Source organism: Leuresthes tenuis, unplaced genomic scaffold (genome assembly GCF_036924035.1).
Source record: "Leuresthes tenuis unplaced genomic scaffold, fLeuTen1.0.hap1 SCAF_13, whole genome shotgun sequence".
Lineage (NCBI taxonomy): Eukaryota > Metazoa > Chordata > Actinopteri > Atheriniformes > Atherinopsidae > Leuresthes > Leuresthes tenuis.
Window position 1 is genome coordinate 18,495,104 of NW_027325367.1, and position 19,866 is coordinate 18,514,969.

The following is a 19,866-nucleotide window of genomic DNA, read 5'->3' on the forward strand; positions in this document are numbered from 1 at the left end:
TGTCACCAGCAGCCTTTTGCAAAGACACGTCATTTATTCCCACTTCTTTCATTGCATCTACGAACTGCAAAGCTGTTCTTAAGGAAGGCAAACAGGGAGAAAAGGCTGAGGTGAAGAACTTTAGAATGTCGTTCAGGAAGTGTGAGGAACTGTTCCAAAGACTCCTGAAACAAAAAGGCAAGAAAGTTGGTCTAAGAGGGTTCTGGCTGTGTTGAGCAATAAAGGTGCTCATACCAAATATTAACTTAAAAGCTCGTGAGAACTGTTCAATCTCTGTTTTTTTGCCCTACATACTGTATTTCCACACGTTTCAATACACTTTTTTCCTCATTACACTTTCCTGACAATACATAAAGAAATTAGGAGAAGATTTCTGCACAGTGCTGTGCATTTTAAGATGCTTCAAGTTGAATTGATCATTATTATTTGGCCATTTGTGGGTTAAATTTGCAGATTTATGACATATACTTTTAGCAAGCATTTGTCTGTTTACACATTCAGCTTTTAGCACTAGTCTTTGCCTTCAGCAACTTCATTCACACGCCGCACATTCGATGCTTTGATATTCCCCCTCCTACTAGCTGTGTTTTGGCATAGCCCCCACTTCTGGGGGCGATATCTGACTCTTCGGCTGCTTCATGTTTATCTGTGTTCATTAACTAGTCGGTGAAATGCAAAGGCAGTTGTATCTGTCATGTGTCTCGAATGTTATCTGAACAAGCGTGACTCAGCCTGAGTTGGCTCGCGACTGAGTGAGAGCGTAGCGTGGAGAGAACCGTGGAGGTGATTCGCAGTGCAGTTGAGCAGCGGTAGTGCTGTTTGATTTTCAACTCTTCATCATATGTTGCTCCATTAATCTGGCGTGGTGCTGGCTGCTTCCCAGGACCATGCAAATTGCTCACAGCAGGCCTTGTGATCTCGCCCTCATGTCTTTATTCATTTGCTATATTTGTTTGATCGTTTCGTGAGGCGCACGATGTGTTCCTTTGTACAGTAGGCGTGTGTTTGCATGCACGCTCTCACCTACATGCTCTCCTTACGCATCATGCCGCTCTCTCACTCTGCCCCTCTTTCTCTCCTACACTGCGTTCATTCTGCCCTGAGTCCACCAGTTTCCCCAAACAATGTGAGAAGGATTCTGGTGGGTTCGGTCCATTATTCATCCCGGAATATTTCAGGGTTTTTGTCTGACTTTGGATGCAAATCTGGCTACAGAAAATGTTATTGTTTCTAATCATAATGTCAATCTTTCTGAATCGATAAAAAAGATGTCTGGCAACAAAAGAGATGCTGCACACTGCCATTTCTGCCTTTTCTCGTGTTCACTCCTCGCTGCACTCATGTGCACCTCAAGGCTACATGAGATGTCATCCGTACACAACACAAACACACTTGTCCCGCCCACGCTCATGTTTTGCCACGTGGGTCGCAGCACGTCACATGACCAACGGGCAACCGCTCGCTTCATTCTCCGGTCCGGACAGGCTGATATTTGCTCTGCCATGCAGTCTGTAACCTTTCCACTGCCTCAGCTCCAACCTCAGCCCCACCCCCCTGCTGCTAGCATCATAGGCACCCGTGGCGGCACTACGTCTGCGGATGGCGACTTGTGTCAGACCGTGGGGGGGTGGCCGGGACATGCACTTACATCTCTGCTGAACGAGGAGGAGCGGTAGACGATGATGAGTTGCGAGCAGGAGGCGGAATGTGTGTGCTTTGAAAAAAGGGAAGAGTGGCAGAGTTCAGTAAAAGATAGGTGAATGCCAGGAGATGGGGGACTGAAACAAAAAAACATCCGATAATGGATGGAGATCGAAGCAATGATAAGAATTGGGGCGAACGACAAATATTTGACATTTTGAAAGAAACGTTGTCATCATCAGTTCTGTGTTAGTCACCATATTATGTTGCAGGCTTGTTTGTTTCCCCCCCCCCCTTTGTACACCAAATGCAAATGTCACCCTGTACTTTTAATTCTTTGACTTTTTAAAAAAAAGAAAAAAACGTCCCTGTAGCAGGCCAAACAGTGACGGATGGGCGCGAACCACAGACTTTAATGGAATGCCTTTCATCCAAAGTCCCCCAAAGGCTAAGCGGCAAACAATTACTATGTACAGGTTTATGCTTTTGCATCACGTGTAATCCTGTACTCAAACTGTTGGCTGCTTTAAGACCACACCTTGAAAGAAAACACGACTGAACACTCTCTGGGCGATATTCTTTACATTCTTGGTGCGCAGAGAGCACAGTTACGACTAGTAACTGTGTGACCAAACCAAATACACGTTGCAGGAGAGAAATATAACTCATAGGACCGTTTCCACAGCCGAGCATACAATAATTTCCTTCAACAAGTTAAATAGTCCTCTACAGGAAGAAGGAGTGGGAGCACTGTTATGAGCAGCTCTTTCAAGCATGGATGCGGAGTTCAACCCTCAAGTATGACAAGAGTGTTTCCCCTTCTGGGTTACATTCAGTCGATGATACAACACTGAAACACTTCAGTTACTGACTACTTGGGTTTAAGGCTGAATTGGTTTATAGAAAAATATCATGGCTTGGGTTCAAATAGATTCTGTATATAACGCCACAGTCGCAGTAATGGACGCCATCTTTGTTGCTGGACGTTTGTTGCTTTGGTGACATTACATTGTCTCTTCTGTCCCCGCGTTGTCGTCGCCGGCGTACAGCCATACAGCCTTTGAACATAGTTATAGGTCATTATTGCCTGTGTGAGCATACGATAAAATGCTCGTGTTTCACTTACACAGATTATGATGGTGTGAAGTCCTTTGTTGATGATTAAGGGACTGGATGAGAGGGTTAAGAGGTTGGAATGTGAATGGTTGAGGAACATGATGGATTTCTGCTGAGGAGGAACCCAGTGGGTAAGATTCAGGGCCGGTGTTGTTGATCCCACTATGTAAAGGTCCCCTCATAGCCTCACACAGGTGTGGCCTAATCATATCATTTCCTGTTTGTTCTAGTTGACGAAAGAAAATGTAAGGTCAACCCGTTTGTTTTTGTGTGTGTGTTTAGTTTCTGTAAAAGACTGTTTTTCTTTTAAGATCTAAAACCATGTTCTTTTACCTCATTAATAGTGCATCAGTACAAAACTACAAATGTATTCCTTGTGTTCCGTGTGGCACAAACAAAAAGGTACAGCCTTGCATCCCTGCAATCTGTCAGAGAGGGAGAGTCTCTATCACCAAAGTGAAGCTGCGTGATATATGGCCAGGCTGTAAAATGTTCAGAGGCACAGCCCGGTCTCTTGAAGTTGCAGTAGTAGCGAGCAGAGTAAGAAATGAGCTGGAAAAAGGAAAAAAAAAAAGAAGATTTTAAAGACAGCAAAAAGAAACAAAGAGAATGAAGGGATCAAATTGCCTCCGCAGGTGTGTCCCTGAAGGGTGTGGAGGTGCAGGCGGGGTTGTAACCGCACAGGCCGAGGTTTTTATTTTGGAGCTGGGAAGCAGCATCCTGAGCAGCGAGTTCACGGGCCAGTTAATGTGACAGATTGAATGGGACGCCTCGCCGTGTGCGTTTCTGAGGGGGCACTGTTCATGTCGCAGTGAATAGTGTATCATTGTGGCAATGATGAGGTTGCCTGGCTGGGCAAGCTTTGCTCCATTCTCATTAAAGGTTTTTTTCACTTAAATCATGTAAACATTCTCCCCCTGAATCACTCCCCCTGAAAAATGTGCTGCGGTTATATTTTTTAAGTGTCATGGTTCTTACTTTTCTTATGTTTGTGGATAATACTTTTCACTATTTTTCAGGCAGGAGATAAAACGCCCTGAGGAGACTTACTGTGAACGTTGTATTATTTCTGTCTGTAATACTCCATTTGTGTATTTGCACATGAAAGTAAGTGCACTCGTATATTTTGTGCCTGTATGGTCTCTTCTGCCCTACGAGCACCTTCTGTGTTTGCATCTTCACTGCACTTCAGTGGAATTACCTTCCTCCTTCATTAACAGTGGGGCTAAATCAGCAGCTGACAGCAGCTGTGGCTGGGGCCAAAGGGACATAAGCACTGATTTGAAGTAGATAAGGGCGAAGATTGTGCACGTATGTGTGTCTGCGTGAGCAAACCCTGTGCTTCTACCCACCGGCCCTTCCCTCTCCCATCCCTCCTCGTAGCCTTACTGAGGCTCGATCAATACACCATCCTGGGGAAGAGATGCAGGATCTTGACTTTATGGAGTTGTTTCAGTCCCCTGTGTGTGCATTATGAATGGGCCCCATAAGGCTGCTGATAGGCTGCAGGATAGTGTAGCAAAGGACAGCCATAACAAAGCAAAAGATGAGCTGCAGTAGTCGGTTCCTGTTTTATACCATCATTTTCATTTCCTTATTGATCAGCCTGCAGCAGGACAGACAAAAACATAATCCCAAAACAGAAAAGGGATAGTTGGGTGGAAGATTAGTACGGACCAGAGCAACACTGCGGCACCTGGGAGTGTCTGTACTCTCAGCAGAGCTCAAAGTTATTAAAGTGTATGGCCAAGCTGTTTGGGACCATTTGTGTTGTAAGAGAAATGATCTTAGTTAATCTTTCAGTTTCTGAACAATTCTTCTTAGTATGTTTCAAAGACATGAACAGAGTTCATGTGAACAAGTTTGAGTAATTTACATCGAAGGAATGAAGAGTGAACATCACGGGGCGATAAAAACAAGTCCTCTTTTTGATTTAATGCTGCAAACGAGCAGCATTAAAGCCTCTCTTCTTTTTCCTCTCTCTCTTTTCATGTTATATTCAGTTTGTTCTGTTGCCCAAGAGAAGCCTGAAACTGGAATACAAGGTATTATTATTCAGAGAAGAAAAACACATTAAAACACCAGTGTTTTAGAGAGATCACTGACTTTCGTTAAATCTAGAGCCGCATTGCTTCAGTCTGTGAAACATTATTTGTGAAATGATCTCAGTTTTTTATGTAACGCATAACTTCACAGCTGCTTGGGTAACTGCGGTTATTGCTCCTGTTGATGGATAAGAGTTAGAGGGCAGTATCGTCTTCTTTTTCTCTCAGATCTTAAGGTTAGCTGACAGGCATTAGCAAAGAGACGCTTTGCTTTTAAATAGGGGAGAGTAGAAGGTGGAACATGACAACCCAATCGATTGTCAGAACATAAAGTGTTGGTCCACAGCTTAAAACGCTGGAGCTTTACAGAAAAATGAAAACATGTTTTCCGTTTTCCACACTTCTTTCCCTTTGTCGCTGCTTACGTGACACATTTTTTCAGCATTTACCCACGTTTCTGGCTACTGGATGGCTGTCACCTGCCACGTGTCGCTGCGTATTTTTGGTTTGGAGTAAAGGTGGTGCACATTGTGGCTCTGGTGACTGTCAGGCACGACTGGCTGCCAGCTTGAGACCCAACCTGCGCAGCGTTTCCACAGCCCTTTCATTTTTCTACTGTACCCAATACTTCGTGTTAGGGTTAAAAGTACTGGTTTACAGTTAGAATAATGTTTATGGATCCCTTTACACGTTAAAAGTACATAGTTAGGCTTAGAAAAGCACGTCCTGTTATGAATTATAGAACTCGATTCTCATTAGATGCAGTTCCCATCATTGGACACTGCCTACACAAAACAGGAGCCAGGTGATACGTTGCTGTCTCACAGTGTTTCACCATGGAGCACAAGATGTACGAGTACAGCTGAAAAAATCGTGAAAATTCATGCAAAAGGAAGCCCAACCAAGCATAGTGCTTGGAAACGAGTGCATAGCAACGAGCTTACTTTTCAGAATCCAGGCAGTTCTGTTTAAAATATCCTTTTTTTTTAATCGATCTTATGTAATATCATAATCTGTAAGCCTTAATCATCAAAATGACAAGAAATGAAGGCTTGAAACATTTCACTCTATGTGTAATGAATCTATATGATATATGAGTTTCACTTTCTGAATTGAGTGACATAAAATATTGAACCTTTTCACGATATTCTCATTTTTTTAACTGTACTTGTACCTGTTACAGGTTGTCTGGTGAGACCGAGCTGACTATTGAGCCTGGTCCACATTTCCGGGTGGACTGTGATTTATAAAAGGGATAATGGCTGTGGATGCGGTGGGGCACGCTGTCGTAAATCAGATCTTTCTTTTGGCACACGCCATTTTCAGACTTGTTCATGTCAAGAGATAATACTGGTTGTTAACAGCATTGACATGTACACACACACTCTCTGATGCACGGGCATGTATTGAGCGCACACACCGTCCTTAATATTTGACATGTTTCTCCTGTGTTCACCTCTTGGTGTCTTTTCCTCCTCACTTAGTTTCTTTTCCCTTCCTCTCCCCAGCTTTGTCCGTGTCTCCCCCCATTTTTGTCTGCCACTCTTGGCTCTGTTCTCATCAGTTCTCAGAGCTGGGGTCACCTGTGTTGATTTACTCTCAAATCTAGCAGGATTATCAGTAATCCTGCGGCAGCGAAATCTGTTTGCCAACAGCTGTGCTCCCACTAACAGCGTCGCTACTTCCTTTACACACACACCAGAAAAAGAAAGAAAAGACAAGTAAACCCCCATTAATTTTCTGCATCGATGGATTCCAGTCGACAATATTGCGCTCGCCTCTTCTGTGGCGTTTTGTTGGATTTGACTCTCGTGTGATGCAGATTTCTGCTGTGGTGGATTATGGAGTTTTCAAATCACTTTGGATAAAACACGCATGATATGAGGTATATTCTGCCAGAGTCAAGGATTCTCCCGTTGGTTTCTACTCTTAAATCAAAAAAGACTGGAATTAAAGAACATTACCGAGAATGAGTCACCAATAATTCAGAACTGACTTCTCACACCGTTCTCAGGCAGTAGGTGTTCAGTCGAACAGAAATACTCTCATGCATTTGTTTACAATCTCCTTTTTAATCTTTAATAAATTGAAGAAGAAATCGAAACTAACTGAGACAAACACAGCTCAGAAGATATTAGTTTTATTGATCCAGCTGTCCTCGAATCTGCAATATGTAATACCACCAGAATGTGATCCTATGATACCACAGTTTGGAATGGAGTGCAATTCATTTATATAGAAATTATATTAGATTTTCAAGCATCACTGCACTGGATGATCTTCTACAGTGACACAATGTGAATGAATAAAAAACAATAAAGAAAATGCTCTTATATATGCTTGACAGGTCTTCAAGTCTACTTTGTATATCCTCCCCAGGTGGTGTATAAGAACAACGATATCCGACTGGAGCTCTCCCGCCTTGCCCGCATAGTTGACCCAAAGATGAAACTCCAAGGCGACGTGGTTTTCAAGTGTGAAAACGTTCCCACCCTCGACCCCATCAACTTTGAGAGTCCAGACTCCTACCTCGCGTTGCCAAAATGGAACACCAAACGCGTGGGCTCCATCTCCTTTGACTTCCGCACGTCCGAACCCAACGGCCTGATTCTCTTCACCCACGGTAAGCCTCAGGACCGACGGGACGCGAAGGGCCAGAAGAACAACAAAGTGGACTTCTTTGCAGTGGAGCTGCTGGACGGAGGGCTGTACCTGCTCTTAGATATGGGCTCTGGCACCATCAAAGTCAAGGCCACCCAGGCTAAAGTCAGCGATGGCGCCTGGCACCATGTGGACATTCAGAGGGATGGTCGCTCAGGTACGAATAGAGAGAAGAAAGAAGGAAGAGAGATGGGTTCAAACATACAGTGATGAGGAATTGTTTTCTTGTTTTACTGGAGCAGCAACTCATATTTCACATATTTTCAACATCACTGACACAGTAAGTTGTAGAAGTTGTTAAATTTAGACCGGCTCTGCTGTAGGAAGGCACCGGGGGCTTGTTAATGTCACTACTTTTCTGCTTTTGCTTTCCCACAGTCTCAGAAACACACAAAATAAAAGTGGCTTCAATCAGTACAGGGGACTCCTGGCTCAATTAAAGCATTCTGCCTTTGGCTAAACTCCGCAGTATATGAATTTGTAGACGGAGAGCTGACAAGGCAACTAAAAAATTGTCAGACACAAAATAATGAAATGAGTATTCTACTGAACAGTATGTCCTAGAGTACAGGAATAACAAAATGTTTTGTTTTAACGTTGCTGTAGGCGCATACTGTGTTAGATTACACTAAGTGTGTGTTATTCATTTATGACTTTGATTGGGAAATACATACGTGACTAATGTGAAAAAACTGTCGAAAGCTGCTCCGTATAACAACAATATAAACTTTTGATTTATTTTTCAGTTAATCATTGGCTGAATGTATGGAAAAATGTCAAAAATAATGACAACTGGAATTATGTCTTAAAAATGCCTTAAAAATTACAATAATAGGATAAAGTAACTTTTCTGAGTGAGGTGCTCAGATTTGCAGAGCATCGGCAGTCACAGTCTCAGCTCAGAGTTGAAAAATCCAGCCTCCTCAGCTTTTATCTCCACCCGACTTCTAATCGTGCTGCATTCTCTGTACCTTGGGAGTGGGAAGTTGAAAATCTTTTTCTCGCCCTTTTTTCTTTGCTGCACATTCTCATCAGCAGTTAGAGAGCTGACTTGCCTTCAAAAAGAAATGAGAAGATGATGCTTTACCAGTGCTTTATTGATTGTTTTACATCCAGACGAGATAACATTGAATGCACCGCCCCTCACCATTACAGAAACAAACTTAAGTCAAAAGTAGCCCTTAAAAGCAGCTGCTCTTTACAGTAGCTGCTACAAAAACATGAAGAAAACCCGAAGGAATTGTGCAAAAGTGAAGCCTATGGTTTGTGGAGATTGTTACTTAGGATGTCTGCAGTCATTTTTGACTGGTGTATTAACCTGCCAGCTGGTAGTACATCACTTCAGCACAACCTATTGTGCTGTGTTTTAACAGTCTGGTTTAATTCAGTACATTAGTGGCAGCAACATTGTGCCTAAAATTGTGATCAGTACAAGCTATTGAGCTGCAGGCGAGAGAAATGTCTGGATTTGAGATATTGACGTATTTTTTAATTTAATGTGTTGTGGACTGAGCTTGGTTTACTGTGTGTGCTAGTGTGAGCTCTCATGCTAAGTAGTTTATGCTCTCAGACGGTATTAATGTGCTTCAAGGGGTCGAAAATTACATTTGCATGGTCGCTCGTGGGACAGGTCTCAATTAAGACACATCATGTGGGAAAGAGGGTGGAGTCAAGTTGCTCACTCTGTTTTTAAACCAGAAAATGGCTCTAAACTCAAGGTTAAAAAGGGAAGCGTTATACTGTTAAATATGAAAGTCTGTAAAACTGTTTTTGTAACATATCTCTGAAGGATGAAAAATGTTAATGTGACATGTTTTCATGTACTGATGTTATTAGATAAATCATTGAAATTAAGAAGGACAATACAACAACAAAGAATAATTACAAGGAAGTTAAACTCACAGATGTAATTGTGTTACTACTTGTTTTAGCTTCCCTGTATCCCAACTCCAGGATGATGTAAACCTCCTTAAAATATTAATTTTCACAATGATGTATCACCAGGATAAAGTTATTCCTCTCTCTAGATAGCTACTGAGTCCATTTCCCCTGGCTTCCTCCCATCTGTATGTTCTCTGACCTCAAAATGTGGTCAAATACACAGAAAGTATTAGAAGAAGATTACATTAGGAAAAAGGGTTAGAAACTTATTTTGCCTTGAGCTCAACACCCAACACAATCTCTGCATTAGGTGAGATCCTCCAGAGAACACGTGGCGTTAGTCGGTGTTACAGCCTGCGTTATATATCAGGTTAGAGCAGCCAATTTAGCCACATGTCAGTGCTTGCTGCTTTGATTAATCACCGGCACTGCCCCTGAGTGCGATAGCGGAGTAGAAAGTTGGATTTTTCACAGGGAAAAAGAGGAATGAGACAAATAAATGGAGACCAGACTGAGAGATAGTTAAGAATAGGCATAATCACACTTGTGGCTTAAGTGATATGTTAATAGGAGTTGCAAGTGAATTAAATTTCACGTCCACAAAGAGCTCTCTGCCTGGCTGCTAGGTGAATATAATGTGTGTGAGCTCATATTTCACAGTTTTCACATGAGTTAAATTGGGGCTGTGAAAGGAAAAAGTACATGACCTCAGAAAAATAACGATAAAAAAAATCTATTTTACAATTTTTATTACAAGAGTGTTACAAAGTTGCCAATCGGAGCTACTCAGGGTGCCAAACATAGCTTTGGACACACATTTGTAAAGAGCCGTGCACTGTGCTATCAACCTCTTTTACAGCTTTGTTGTATGCACACCCCCACTCACAACTTCTCAGCTCCACATCTGTCGCTCTGACCTCTGTCCTCGCTTTGATGAACAGAAATAGGGCTGTCACTCTTTGAAGAGTCCCGAGGGCTGTACAGTAAATAGCTAAATGTCCCCTTTGTTCAAAGGCATTTCTGCAATTTGAGGAAATTAGCAGAAGCAAGTGGCATTTTTTTGGCAGCAAGAAAAATACTGCAGTATACGATTTTAAGAAAATTAACAAGAAACGAGTAACATCATGGACTGGAATCTGGTTCTGATTTATTTTTCTCCATCCAGGCATCATCTCAGTAAACAGCCGCAGGACACCTTTCACAGCCAGTGGGGAAAATGAGATCTTGGACCTGGAAGGAGACCTGTATTTGGGTGGTCTGCCCGACAGCCGGTTGGGCTTGGTGCTCCCCACCGAGCTCTGGACCGCTATGCTCAACTACGGCTACGTGGGCTGCGTGCGGGATCTGTTCATCGACGGGCGCAGCAAGGACATCCGGCAGATAGCTCAGTCGCAGAATGTGACTGGCATCAAGTTCTCGTGCAGCAAGGTGACGGGGAAGCAGTGCGACAGCAGCCCCTGCAAGAACAACGGGGTGTGTAAGGAGGGATGGAACCGATTCGTCTGCGACTGCACCGGGACCGGCTTCTGGGATAGCACCTGTGAGAGGGGTGAGTCCCCTAATCAGTCATTCTTTTTGTGTGTTTTTCTGTCTTGCAGCAATGATCTTATAAATTATCAAAAGAGAGCAAAACAACCCCTTTTAGGTGGCGAAAGGCATTTTATCAGTGTGCTTAAGAATAGATTCAAAATGTTGACGGTGCAAGTTTAGCTGATTTGAAATATCTCTCTTGGTTTCTCAGATATGGCTGTAAATTGACATTGATACAGCTTCTGTCTACCAACAATAGCTTTTCCAAAGGAGCGGACTCTGTTTTAACAGAAAGCCAGAAGTGTGACTTTGGAAACTTTACTCGCGCTATTTATGAAAGCTTTGCTGAGAGATTTAATAGGCTTTCACTTTGCTGCCAAGTGGATGCTTTTTAAGATTTTTTTTGTGTTGGAGAAGCCTCTGGAAAGAAATTGAATTTCCTCCAGCTGGTGAAATAGGCTCTCTTTGTCTGAGTTTTAAGAGATTGGCCGCATAAAGTTTTTATGAGACGAAGGAGACAGGGACACTCCGAGCTGCGGGAGAGTATGTTATCAGAGTATTGTTCGGATTGTTCTCGGCTTCTTCATGATTTCACAGAGATTTGCACGTTTCATTGGAGGGCTTTAAGCATCCTCCTAACAACCTGAGGCCCGTAAAGAATCACTCTTGTATGAGGATAAATGAGCATCTGGAGAGCAGGTTGTTACAGCAAGCGGTAAGTGTGACTGCTGGAGGAGGGATGATAATATGTCATTAACAAAGCCAATGGAGGATAGAAACATGTAGGACCTGGACTATTTTATGGAGAACACATCCATGTGGAGACGGAAGCATGCTTCTTCTGAAAGTGTTGATACTGTAAGAAACCTGAATTCTGCAAGGAATGAAGAAATTGTTCGTCTGAGAGAGAGCTGTACAGTTATTCAGTGAGTGGTGCATTAATTCATGGAAATGCACATTTCAAATCCAGAATTGCTGGTAAATGTAAAGAAAAACACTGCAGCTAAAATTTCAGAGGGAGCTGGTGCTGTCTGATCAAATGAACTCTTTTTCAGCCTGCTTATTTAAGTGTGCTTTCCCAAGATGTTTTATCCACAGGAAACAGGGGGAAAGCAGCCATATGCACCAACTTTAAAGCACTCTAACAGTACTGGTGTGCATCTCCTTCCACTCAAAAGGAGAAAATATGAAGTTGTATACTGTTATTGCTCCATGCCTTCACATCATTCCTCTCCTGTCCTCTTTTCCTCCCCACACATCGGTCTCTGACTGGTCATATATCTGCATTCAGTGAGTGCTGTTGCCGCAGGGTGTTAACCACCAGGATGGAAGGCCTGCTTCAGCTTCTGCAGGCTGTGGAACAAAGCTTCAGTCTGTTCAGCAGTCAATTTCTCCTCTCCTCTATGACTATATATGGCTTGAAGTGGAAATTTAATGTGTTGATGTTGCTAATGGCTTCTGGATCAGAATTTCTTGCTTCAAATACAGCAATGATATAAATCCCTGCAAGTCAGTTAAAGTGTTCCGAGGTATGCTGCTGCAAATCGATGTTGTGTTTGATCATTTTGCAACTCTCTAACACATTCGAATAGCACACAGGTTAGTCGATGGGGGAGCCAAACCCTAATAACGTACATCACTGGGTTTATGTTGGTTTGGTTGTGGTAGATTCTTTCCTCCTAATACAAATAAAGATGATGAGTCACGTTATAGAAATGCCTTAGTGAGCATAAATATTATCTTTGAGAATTTTGATAAAGAACTGTTAATGTAATGTAATGTAACACAACTGAAACTCCCTTGTGATTTCTGTCTGCAGATGTGTCTCTGAGGTGCAGTCAAATCAAAACTGAGAGTTTTTCCAATGTTTGAAATGCTCAGTGACACTATTTGGCTTTTAACCAGAAACTTGTTGTTTCTGTTTAGGGCCCGTAGCATCCACATTTGATGCCTACACTGTAGTTAAAAGAAAATTATTTCCAATAGTATCATCTCTCATCACATCTTTACTTGCAAGTCCCATAACCTCATGTCAGTGTAACACTTGGCTGTTTATCTACACATCCACATAGTCATGGAACTACTACGTTATTAAGATTTCGGAAGACTTTCAGTGGAAGGAGACTTCTTTAAACACTTACCAAGGTCAGGGTCTTAGTGGTAACAGTCAGCACTGTTGTATGACTTTAGGAAAACTCTAGGTGCTCTGTGCATCATCCACAATTCCTGTTGCAGGTTTTGACCTGGAAGTAACAGAAGTGGCCAGTAACAACACATTTACTGCAAGAGTTAGTACACCGGTCTTTTTTTTTTTTGGCCGGGGGACCTCCAAAAAATGTAAAGTAACTGGAATTACAAAATTAGCTTTAATGCTATCCGATTCATGGCTTGACATGATGCCAATTTGCTGGCTGCTAAGTTAGTTATGTCAGAAATACTTTAGTCAATAAATCGACTGGGACAATGCTGTGTACAAGGACAATAGATCATTTAAATCGCCTTGTCGAGCTATAACCGTAGGTCGGCTTAACTCATATATATAAACATACTGAGTGAGGGCAGAGCTGCGTAGATCATTCTCCCTTCAGGCTACCTCCTTCCAGCTCCTCCTGGAAGATTAGTGTTAACCCAGGGTCTTCTAGGTTGCTCTGTGGACTGGCCCTCAACAGCTTGAACTGTCGGTGCAGAAGCACAGCAATTCAATACTGAGCCAGTCTCACTTTGCTGCTCACTTTCCCGTGTGGAGTCAGCCCAGTGACCATGGGGAGGACTCTTATTTCAGGCTTCATATGTCAACAATCCCAGTTTTTCACTCATTTCCCAAATCTTGTGACCACAGGTAGGAGCCGGAAAAGGCATGAGCAGCAGACTGAAAGCAGCTACAAGAGTGAAGCTCTTTCAGCATCTGTCCTCACTATCCTCACTAAAGAGTTCTGTATGTGTAGCTTGAATTGAGCACCTTTTGTTAAGTTAGCAGGCCTCAGATAACCTAACTTACCCTAAAATGGAAATGGAATCATAGTTGGAGTCACCCCCCAGGGCCACTCCAGGTCTCTGAAACACTAAAATGGTTTATCCATCCACGTCTGCAAACTTCATCTGGGAAGTCACAAACATCATCATCATCATATTATCCACAAATAGCACAAGGTTGGCAAACTAAATTTACAAATTATTCTGATCTCATCAGCCTCTACATTCACCAAGGATTACTGACATTACAGTTGCCAGTTGACAGTATATTTATCTGAAGCTTCATGTCTGCTTGGAAAACTGTCTTCACTGACATGACGAGATCCCTTTTGATTTGAAATGTTGGGCTTGAAACGGCATGTGGTACTTTGTTTTTGTTTTTTCAAAATGAGTGTTTGGAACGAATGGAACTGTATTAGTCATGCTGGTAGAAGAGCTTATTTTCCTTCTCCTCCGTGCTTTTAAACAGACCCTGGATCTCCCCGGCGACAGTATCAAACAACCACTGAGATGTATTCACACGTGGCATTCGCTATTGATCTTAAGCACGCTATACTGTACAACAGAGGATTGTGCTTGTATGATGAGACAAGGGGATGAAATGATAAGAGATCAGTTGTGTCCCAGTGAGTGGAACAAAGGTTATGAATTTACATTGCAATGTTTGGGCTTTGCTGGAGATTTTTTGCTGGAATGTAAATATGCTCTTTTATCTTTTCTATTAAATCATTTCAGAATAGTTTGTTGAGATCAGCCTCGCGCTTTTATGGAACATTGTTTAATTCCAGTTTATATCCTAGGGACTCATTGGAAGCGTTTCTCTCTTGGCATCAGTATCACCGGTACAAACTCCCGATGTTAGAGACCTCCCATATCAGCAGGATCACACTTATATACCGAGCAGTTATAAACGCAGTTTCCTCCAACGATGAGTGTGGCTATTGTTGTGCATTTGTTTCTCTGCTCTGACTAATATTAGCGAATACTGAAGAAAACTGTTCCTGGGCAAGACACATAATATGTAGGTGTTCTTAATGGCAGGCCAGCGCCTTGTGTTGCAGCTCTGCAACCATTGGTGTGTGTCTCTGTTAATGGTTGAAAGAGAAACACAGTGCTAAGCATTTAACACAACTAGCTAAGCTTAAAGGAAATAAAGAAAGTACACAAAATGGCTTTTGGTCTTAGAGAGAAAAAACAGTTTTAGCCGCACTTATAGACACAAATGCTGTGACACTTTTTCCTTGACCTCATTTGAAAAGATTACAGTTAAAGGTAAAGATGTTAGGAGAGGATGAAGGTGAAGATGAAGGATAAGACAGCTCCATTTGCACTAAGCTGCAATGAGCAGTAGTGAAACTGCAGTATTCAAAAAACACTCTACGAGAATCCCATTAGGTACTTTGATTTGCTCTTCACAGGCTATTTTGCATTAGCTACATATCTAATTTGCCAGGTCAGTATGTGATGCTGCAAGCTAATTCATGTGTGCCAAGTTGGTGACAGTCACCCCCTCTTTAGGCACTTTTAGGATACACCCTATCATAAAAGAAAAACATGAAATGTTTGCATGTTTCAGTTGCAGTGTGCTGTATTATATGTATACTTTATGTATATTTTTTCTCGATCATCCATAAATGATCATATCTGTCCAAAAGCCACCAAAACAGGTCACTTTGAGCAGGTTCCTTTGATAGCTGAATTTAACAGCTGCTTGTTGTAACCTATTCTGCCGTGTCGAGTATGGCTAGCATTATTGTTTTGAATATTCTTATGAATTACATGTCTTGGCAACGCATATCATGAACCACAAATGAAAATTTGCAGGGGGGCACTATATAAAACATGACTTCATTATCACAGTTGTTGATGCAGGGTTAGGGGTTACGGCAGGGTTAGGGGTTAGGGTAGGGGGTAAGGTTAGGTGTTGAGGGTAAAGTAAACGCCACTAAAGTGAAAAATATTGTAACAGGATGCTTACCTCTACTGCTTGCACTCACCCTCATGTCCTCTTATTCGGTTACGTAAATCCCAACTATATGCAAAAATAGCTGAAAGATACTTTGACAATAGTAACTTCAAGGAATTGTGGGACGCAATTATCTCCTTTCCCCTCATGAAGGATGGTCCAGTCAGTGTTCCTTATGCTAAAGGAGATAATAAAGGAATCCCTCAGTTAGGAACCATCCTGATCAAATAAAAAGCCTATTCCACCTGACCCAGGTTACAAGGCTTCTGTCTGTGCCTCTGAACTGTATATGCTGTGATGCAACTGTAATGCATCACTGACGATGTGCCAGTGTTCGACTTTCACTTTTGAATTCTTCCTTTTAAATATGACTGCAACTTGCTGGATAATTTGGATACGTTTCAGAGACTTTAACTACTTTAGATTCTAAATGTAATAATAACATGTTTTGTACAATAACCCTTCTGGCTGATGGCTGAATTGTATCTGACTGATTTCCAACATCCTGGTTGACATCTTTGTGGTGGCGATATTGTTCCTTTATTACCATGCCTCAGTGATTTCACAAAATGTTTTGCATTAAAGTACATAATCCGTTTAACTACGGCAGCTGGATTCTCTCATGATCACAGCAGAAAAAGGACAAACATTCTCATCTCGCAGACCTGAAGAACAGTTGTGCTGAAGAGGGCTTGTTCAGAATCAATCAGAATCCTACATTTACAGCTTTGGCTGGTTTTAGGCACAAAAAAACAAACAAACAGGTGAGCATAAATGATGACGTCCTCTTTTGTTTCGGGAGAATGTTTAGTCATGGAAAGAAGAGAGTGAAAAAGAGGATATTTTTCATCTCCCTTCTACTGAATGTGCAGTTTTTACCAGTTAGCTCCCCTCCGTCAATCTGATTGATCAAAGCTAGCCTTGACAGTGATGGACATAAGATAAGACAGCTGATGCGGTGTGATGTGGAAATTTATCTTGCATCACAAGCTCTTACATTTCACATATAACCACTTAAAGACACACATCTTGTGTTTCAAAAACATTTTCAAATATTTAAGAGCCATCTGAACTTCAATACACTCAACTCAGTAGGAAAATAGAAATACATATTTATTGACGGAATATACAACTTTCAATTTACAAATAAATCTGTTATATACTATGACACCTTGGGGAAGTAAAATGGCTGTCAAATAAAAGTGTTCCGCAGAATGTTGTATATATCCCCTGCTGTATCTCACTACAGTTCACATGGTGTGTCACCAATGATGCACTCATGTCTACATACATGCCAAAGTATTTGAACGATTAAGTTGGTTTAATGGGTGGCTCGATCTCGATCAAATGATCTTCCTCATTTTCATTGTATGAAGAAGAATAACATTCTATTTGCACTAATGTTCCATTTCATTGTCTCTGTCCAAATAGAGATTCGGCTCCTCCTCCCCTTTTGTTCGTCCAAACCCACTCTGAATATCTCTTTGGAAGTGCCTGCCCTTATCCAAACAGCTTCCAACGATGACTATTCTGATGTTTCTTTCTACCAACCCATCTGTCACCTAACCGTTAATTATTTTCCTTCCCGTGTTTAAACTCACTCTCACATAATACCATTCTTCGGCATTCAAATCACGCAGGGTTCTGCCATTACTGGTGCCATTTCATTTGCTGCTTTACTGAGAGACTAATGCACATCAAGTGAATAGGAGCAAAACCTCCTCTTCGTGCACCGTTGCTGGTTTTTATAAACAGAGCAGACCATAGTTCTGTGGAAGAAGTTTTGGCACCTTTTTTACTTTGGAACTGAAATACAGAAATAATCAGGAATGAAAGTCTGAAGATGATGTCATCATGTTTGTGTTGAACAGAGCACAATACTGCGTGTTATCCCGTCTGTTCCTTTGGGAGCCGTAAAGCTGGCAGTTTTCTTGCTCTGTTTACCAAAAGGAAAATGCATCGTGACAGATATTTTAGGCTGTTTGAGGAGATCAAAGATCGTAGCGGGCGACAACTAACAGACAACAGCGGAGCTGTCTGCTTGCTGTTCTCTACCTGACATCAGTGCCAGGATTAGTACACAGATGATTTCTGCCATGTATCGGTTTCATTTCTCTTTTTTTTTCACCCTTCCTCCGTACTCTTCCTCATCTTTTACTTGCTGCATGTCGCTTTTGATTCCCTTCGGCTGTCTTTCTCGAGCTCACACATACGTTTGGCACATCTTCTTAACCCCGCCCATGAGACGTGACACCAGCTGTGGTCAGAGGTCTGCTTCGGTATCACACAAACAGATGTGATGTCAGCACAGGAGCCAGGCTGTGTGTGTGGGTGTGTGTATTATGATTATGTGGAACTATTGAATTCAATTCATTGAAAAAAAAGAATTGCATCATTTCAGTTTTTCTGTACATTACGATTGTCCGTCCTCACCGTCTCTTCGTTTCAATCGGATCAAATGATGAAGAGTGTTTTCATCATGAGCGTGTGTGTTTTCCTGCCAGTCAGCCAGCCAGTGGCATTGGCCCGTGCAGGTGCACAGTACCTGAGCCCTGGCTTTGGTAGACCCCTCTTGTCTGGGTTGTGACCAGAAGCCGCAAGCGTGCCAAAAACTCGCCTGCTTTTGATCTGAATTCAAATGGCGCCGCTTGGCTCGGAGAAGCCCCAACAGACACTCAAGGCAGAGAGAAAAAAAAGAGGCTGATTGCCTAATATACAACACTCGGTAGCTGCATTTACATGGTTTTAAGAAAAAGTGTTTCCCTCCCCACTCTATTACACTTAGAATGATCAGGAGACGGAGTTACGAATCATTGATTTACTTTGTTAAACACTTTTCGCATCTTTTTGCTGTGCTGGCTTTCATCAGTGTGAAAACCGTATTTTTGTTACTTAGTCATACCTTTGAGGTATGCGTCTAATTGGGTCGAATCAGGCATGCAGGTGTAGCCCGCTATAGTGCTTTAAAAGTGATGCTGAAAAATGATTTTCTAGTCGAATAGCCTGCAGTCAGATCCAGAGAAAGCAAGGCGAGAGGAAGTCATTACTCTCCTGTAATGATAATGTTTCAAGGTGGGCTTTGTCCTCGCTCGTCTCCGGGAGACAGCTCCAGGCTTTATTTCTTTTTGATTGTTACATCCCATTACATGAAAAGGTTACTCAAATGTTATTGCCCGTAAGGAGAACTCGACTACAACAGATTACTCGGGTCGTATTTGAGTCTTAACTTGTAAGGGGTGATGTTAATTCAAGACTACAAGGAGGTATATTTGATGTCAAGAGAAGGAGAATGCCATCCTACAGTAGGACTTTTCAGTCAGTCAGTCATTCAAACCGTCAGACAGTGAATGAAGCTTAGTGTTTCTGTGCGGATCCGTCTGTGTGGGAGTTGAGCTTTTAGGGAGCCGGGGTGTTGCTGACAGTTGTTGGTTGCAGAGTGCTGTGTAGCTGATAAAGTAGCCCAGTTAATCAGGTAAATAGGCCTGTAATGAAGTGTATTTGTCTGACGGTGTGCCAGCCCAGTGCCAGGGGATCCCACTGAGACTCTCCTCTTTCTGGCTTACTGCTTCATGTATGCACACACAGAAACACACACACACACTCTCACCAATCCACTGGAGACAGATTGAATTGTGTCTAATGCATATTGCATTTTCCCTGACAAGATGCCACCGCCCACATACAGTAAGTGCTTGTGTTTTCCCGACTGTCTGTGGAAAGGAGAACTAATGGCTCCAGGCCTGAGCTGATGGCTGGAAGTGTGTCCACCGCAGATGAGTGATGACATCTTTTGTTACAGGGTTTGCTTCCTTTCTTTTAATGTTTTTTACTAGAGGCGATGCCCTGCTAAAACACCACTTGTAAAACTCTGTAGTGCGCTTGAGTCTAAGAATCTTTGGTGAAATTAGACAAGCTCTCTTGATGTTAGCATGAGGGCATTGCTTTTTTTCTTTCTATTTTTTCCCCCTCGCATATTGTTTCATCTCGACTTAAATGCTTTAATAGGATCAAACACATTGGTTCTCACAAAGACAGAAATGCTCCAACACACAC

General features: G+C 42.2%; 1 protein-coding gene across 4 annotated transcripts in view; it reads left to right on the forward strand.

The window, feature by feature from the left end:
• Positions 1-19,866, forward strand: part of nrxn3b (neurexin 3b) — a 279,140-nt gene that overhangs the window by 73,211 nt on the left and 186,063 nt on the right. For all 4 annotated transcript variants that reach the window (XM_072362420.1, XM_072362416.1, XM_072362417.1 and 1 more), the window contains 2 exons: positions 7,182-7,620; positions 10,510-10,893. In XM_072362420.1, the coding sequence (XP_072218521.1) occupies positions 7,182-7,620; positions 10,510-10,893 (823 nt within the window). The remainder of the gene's footprint in view (positions 1-7,181; positions 7,621-10,509; positions 10,894-19,866) is intronic.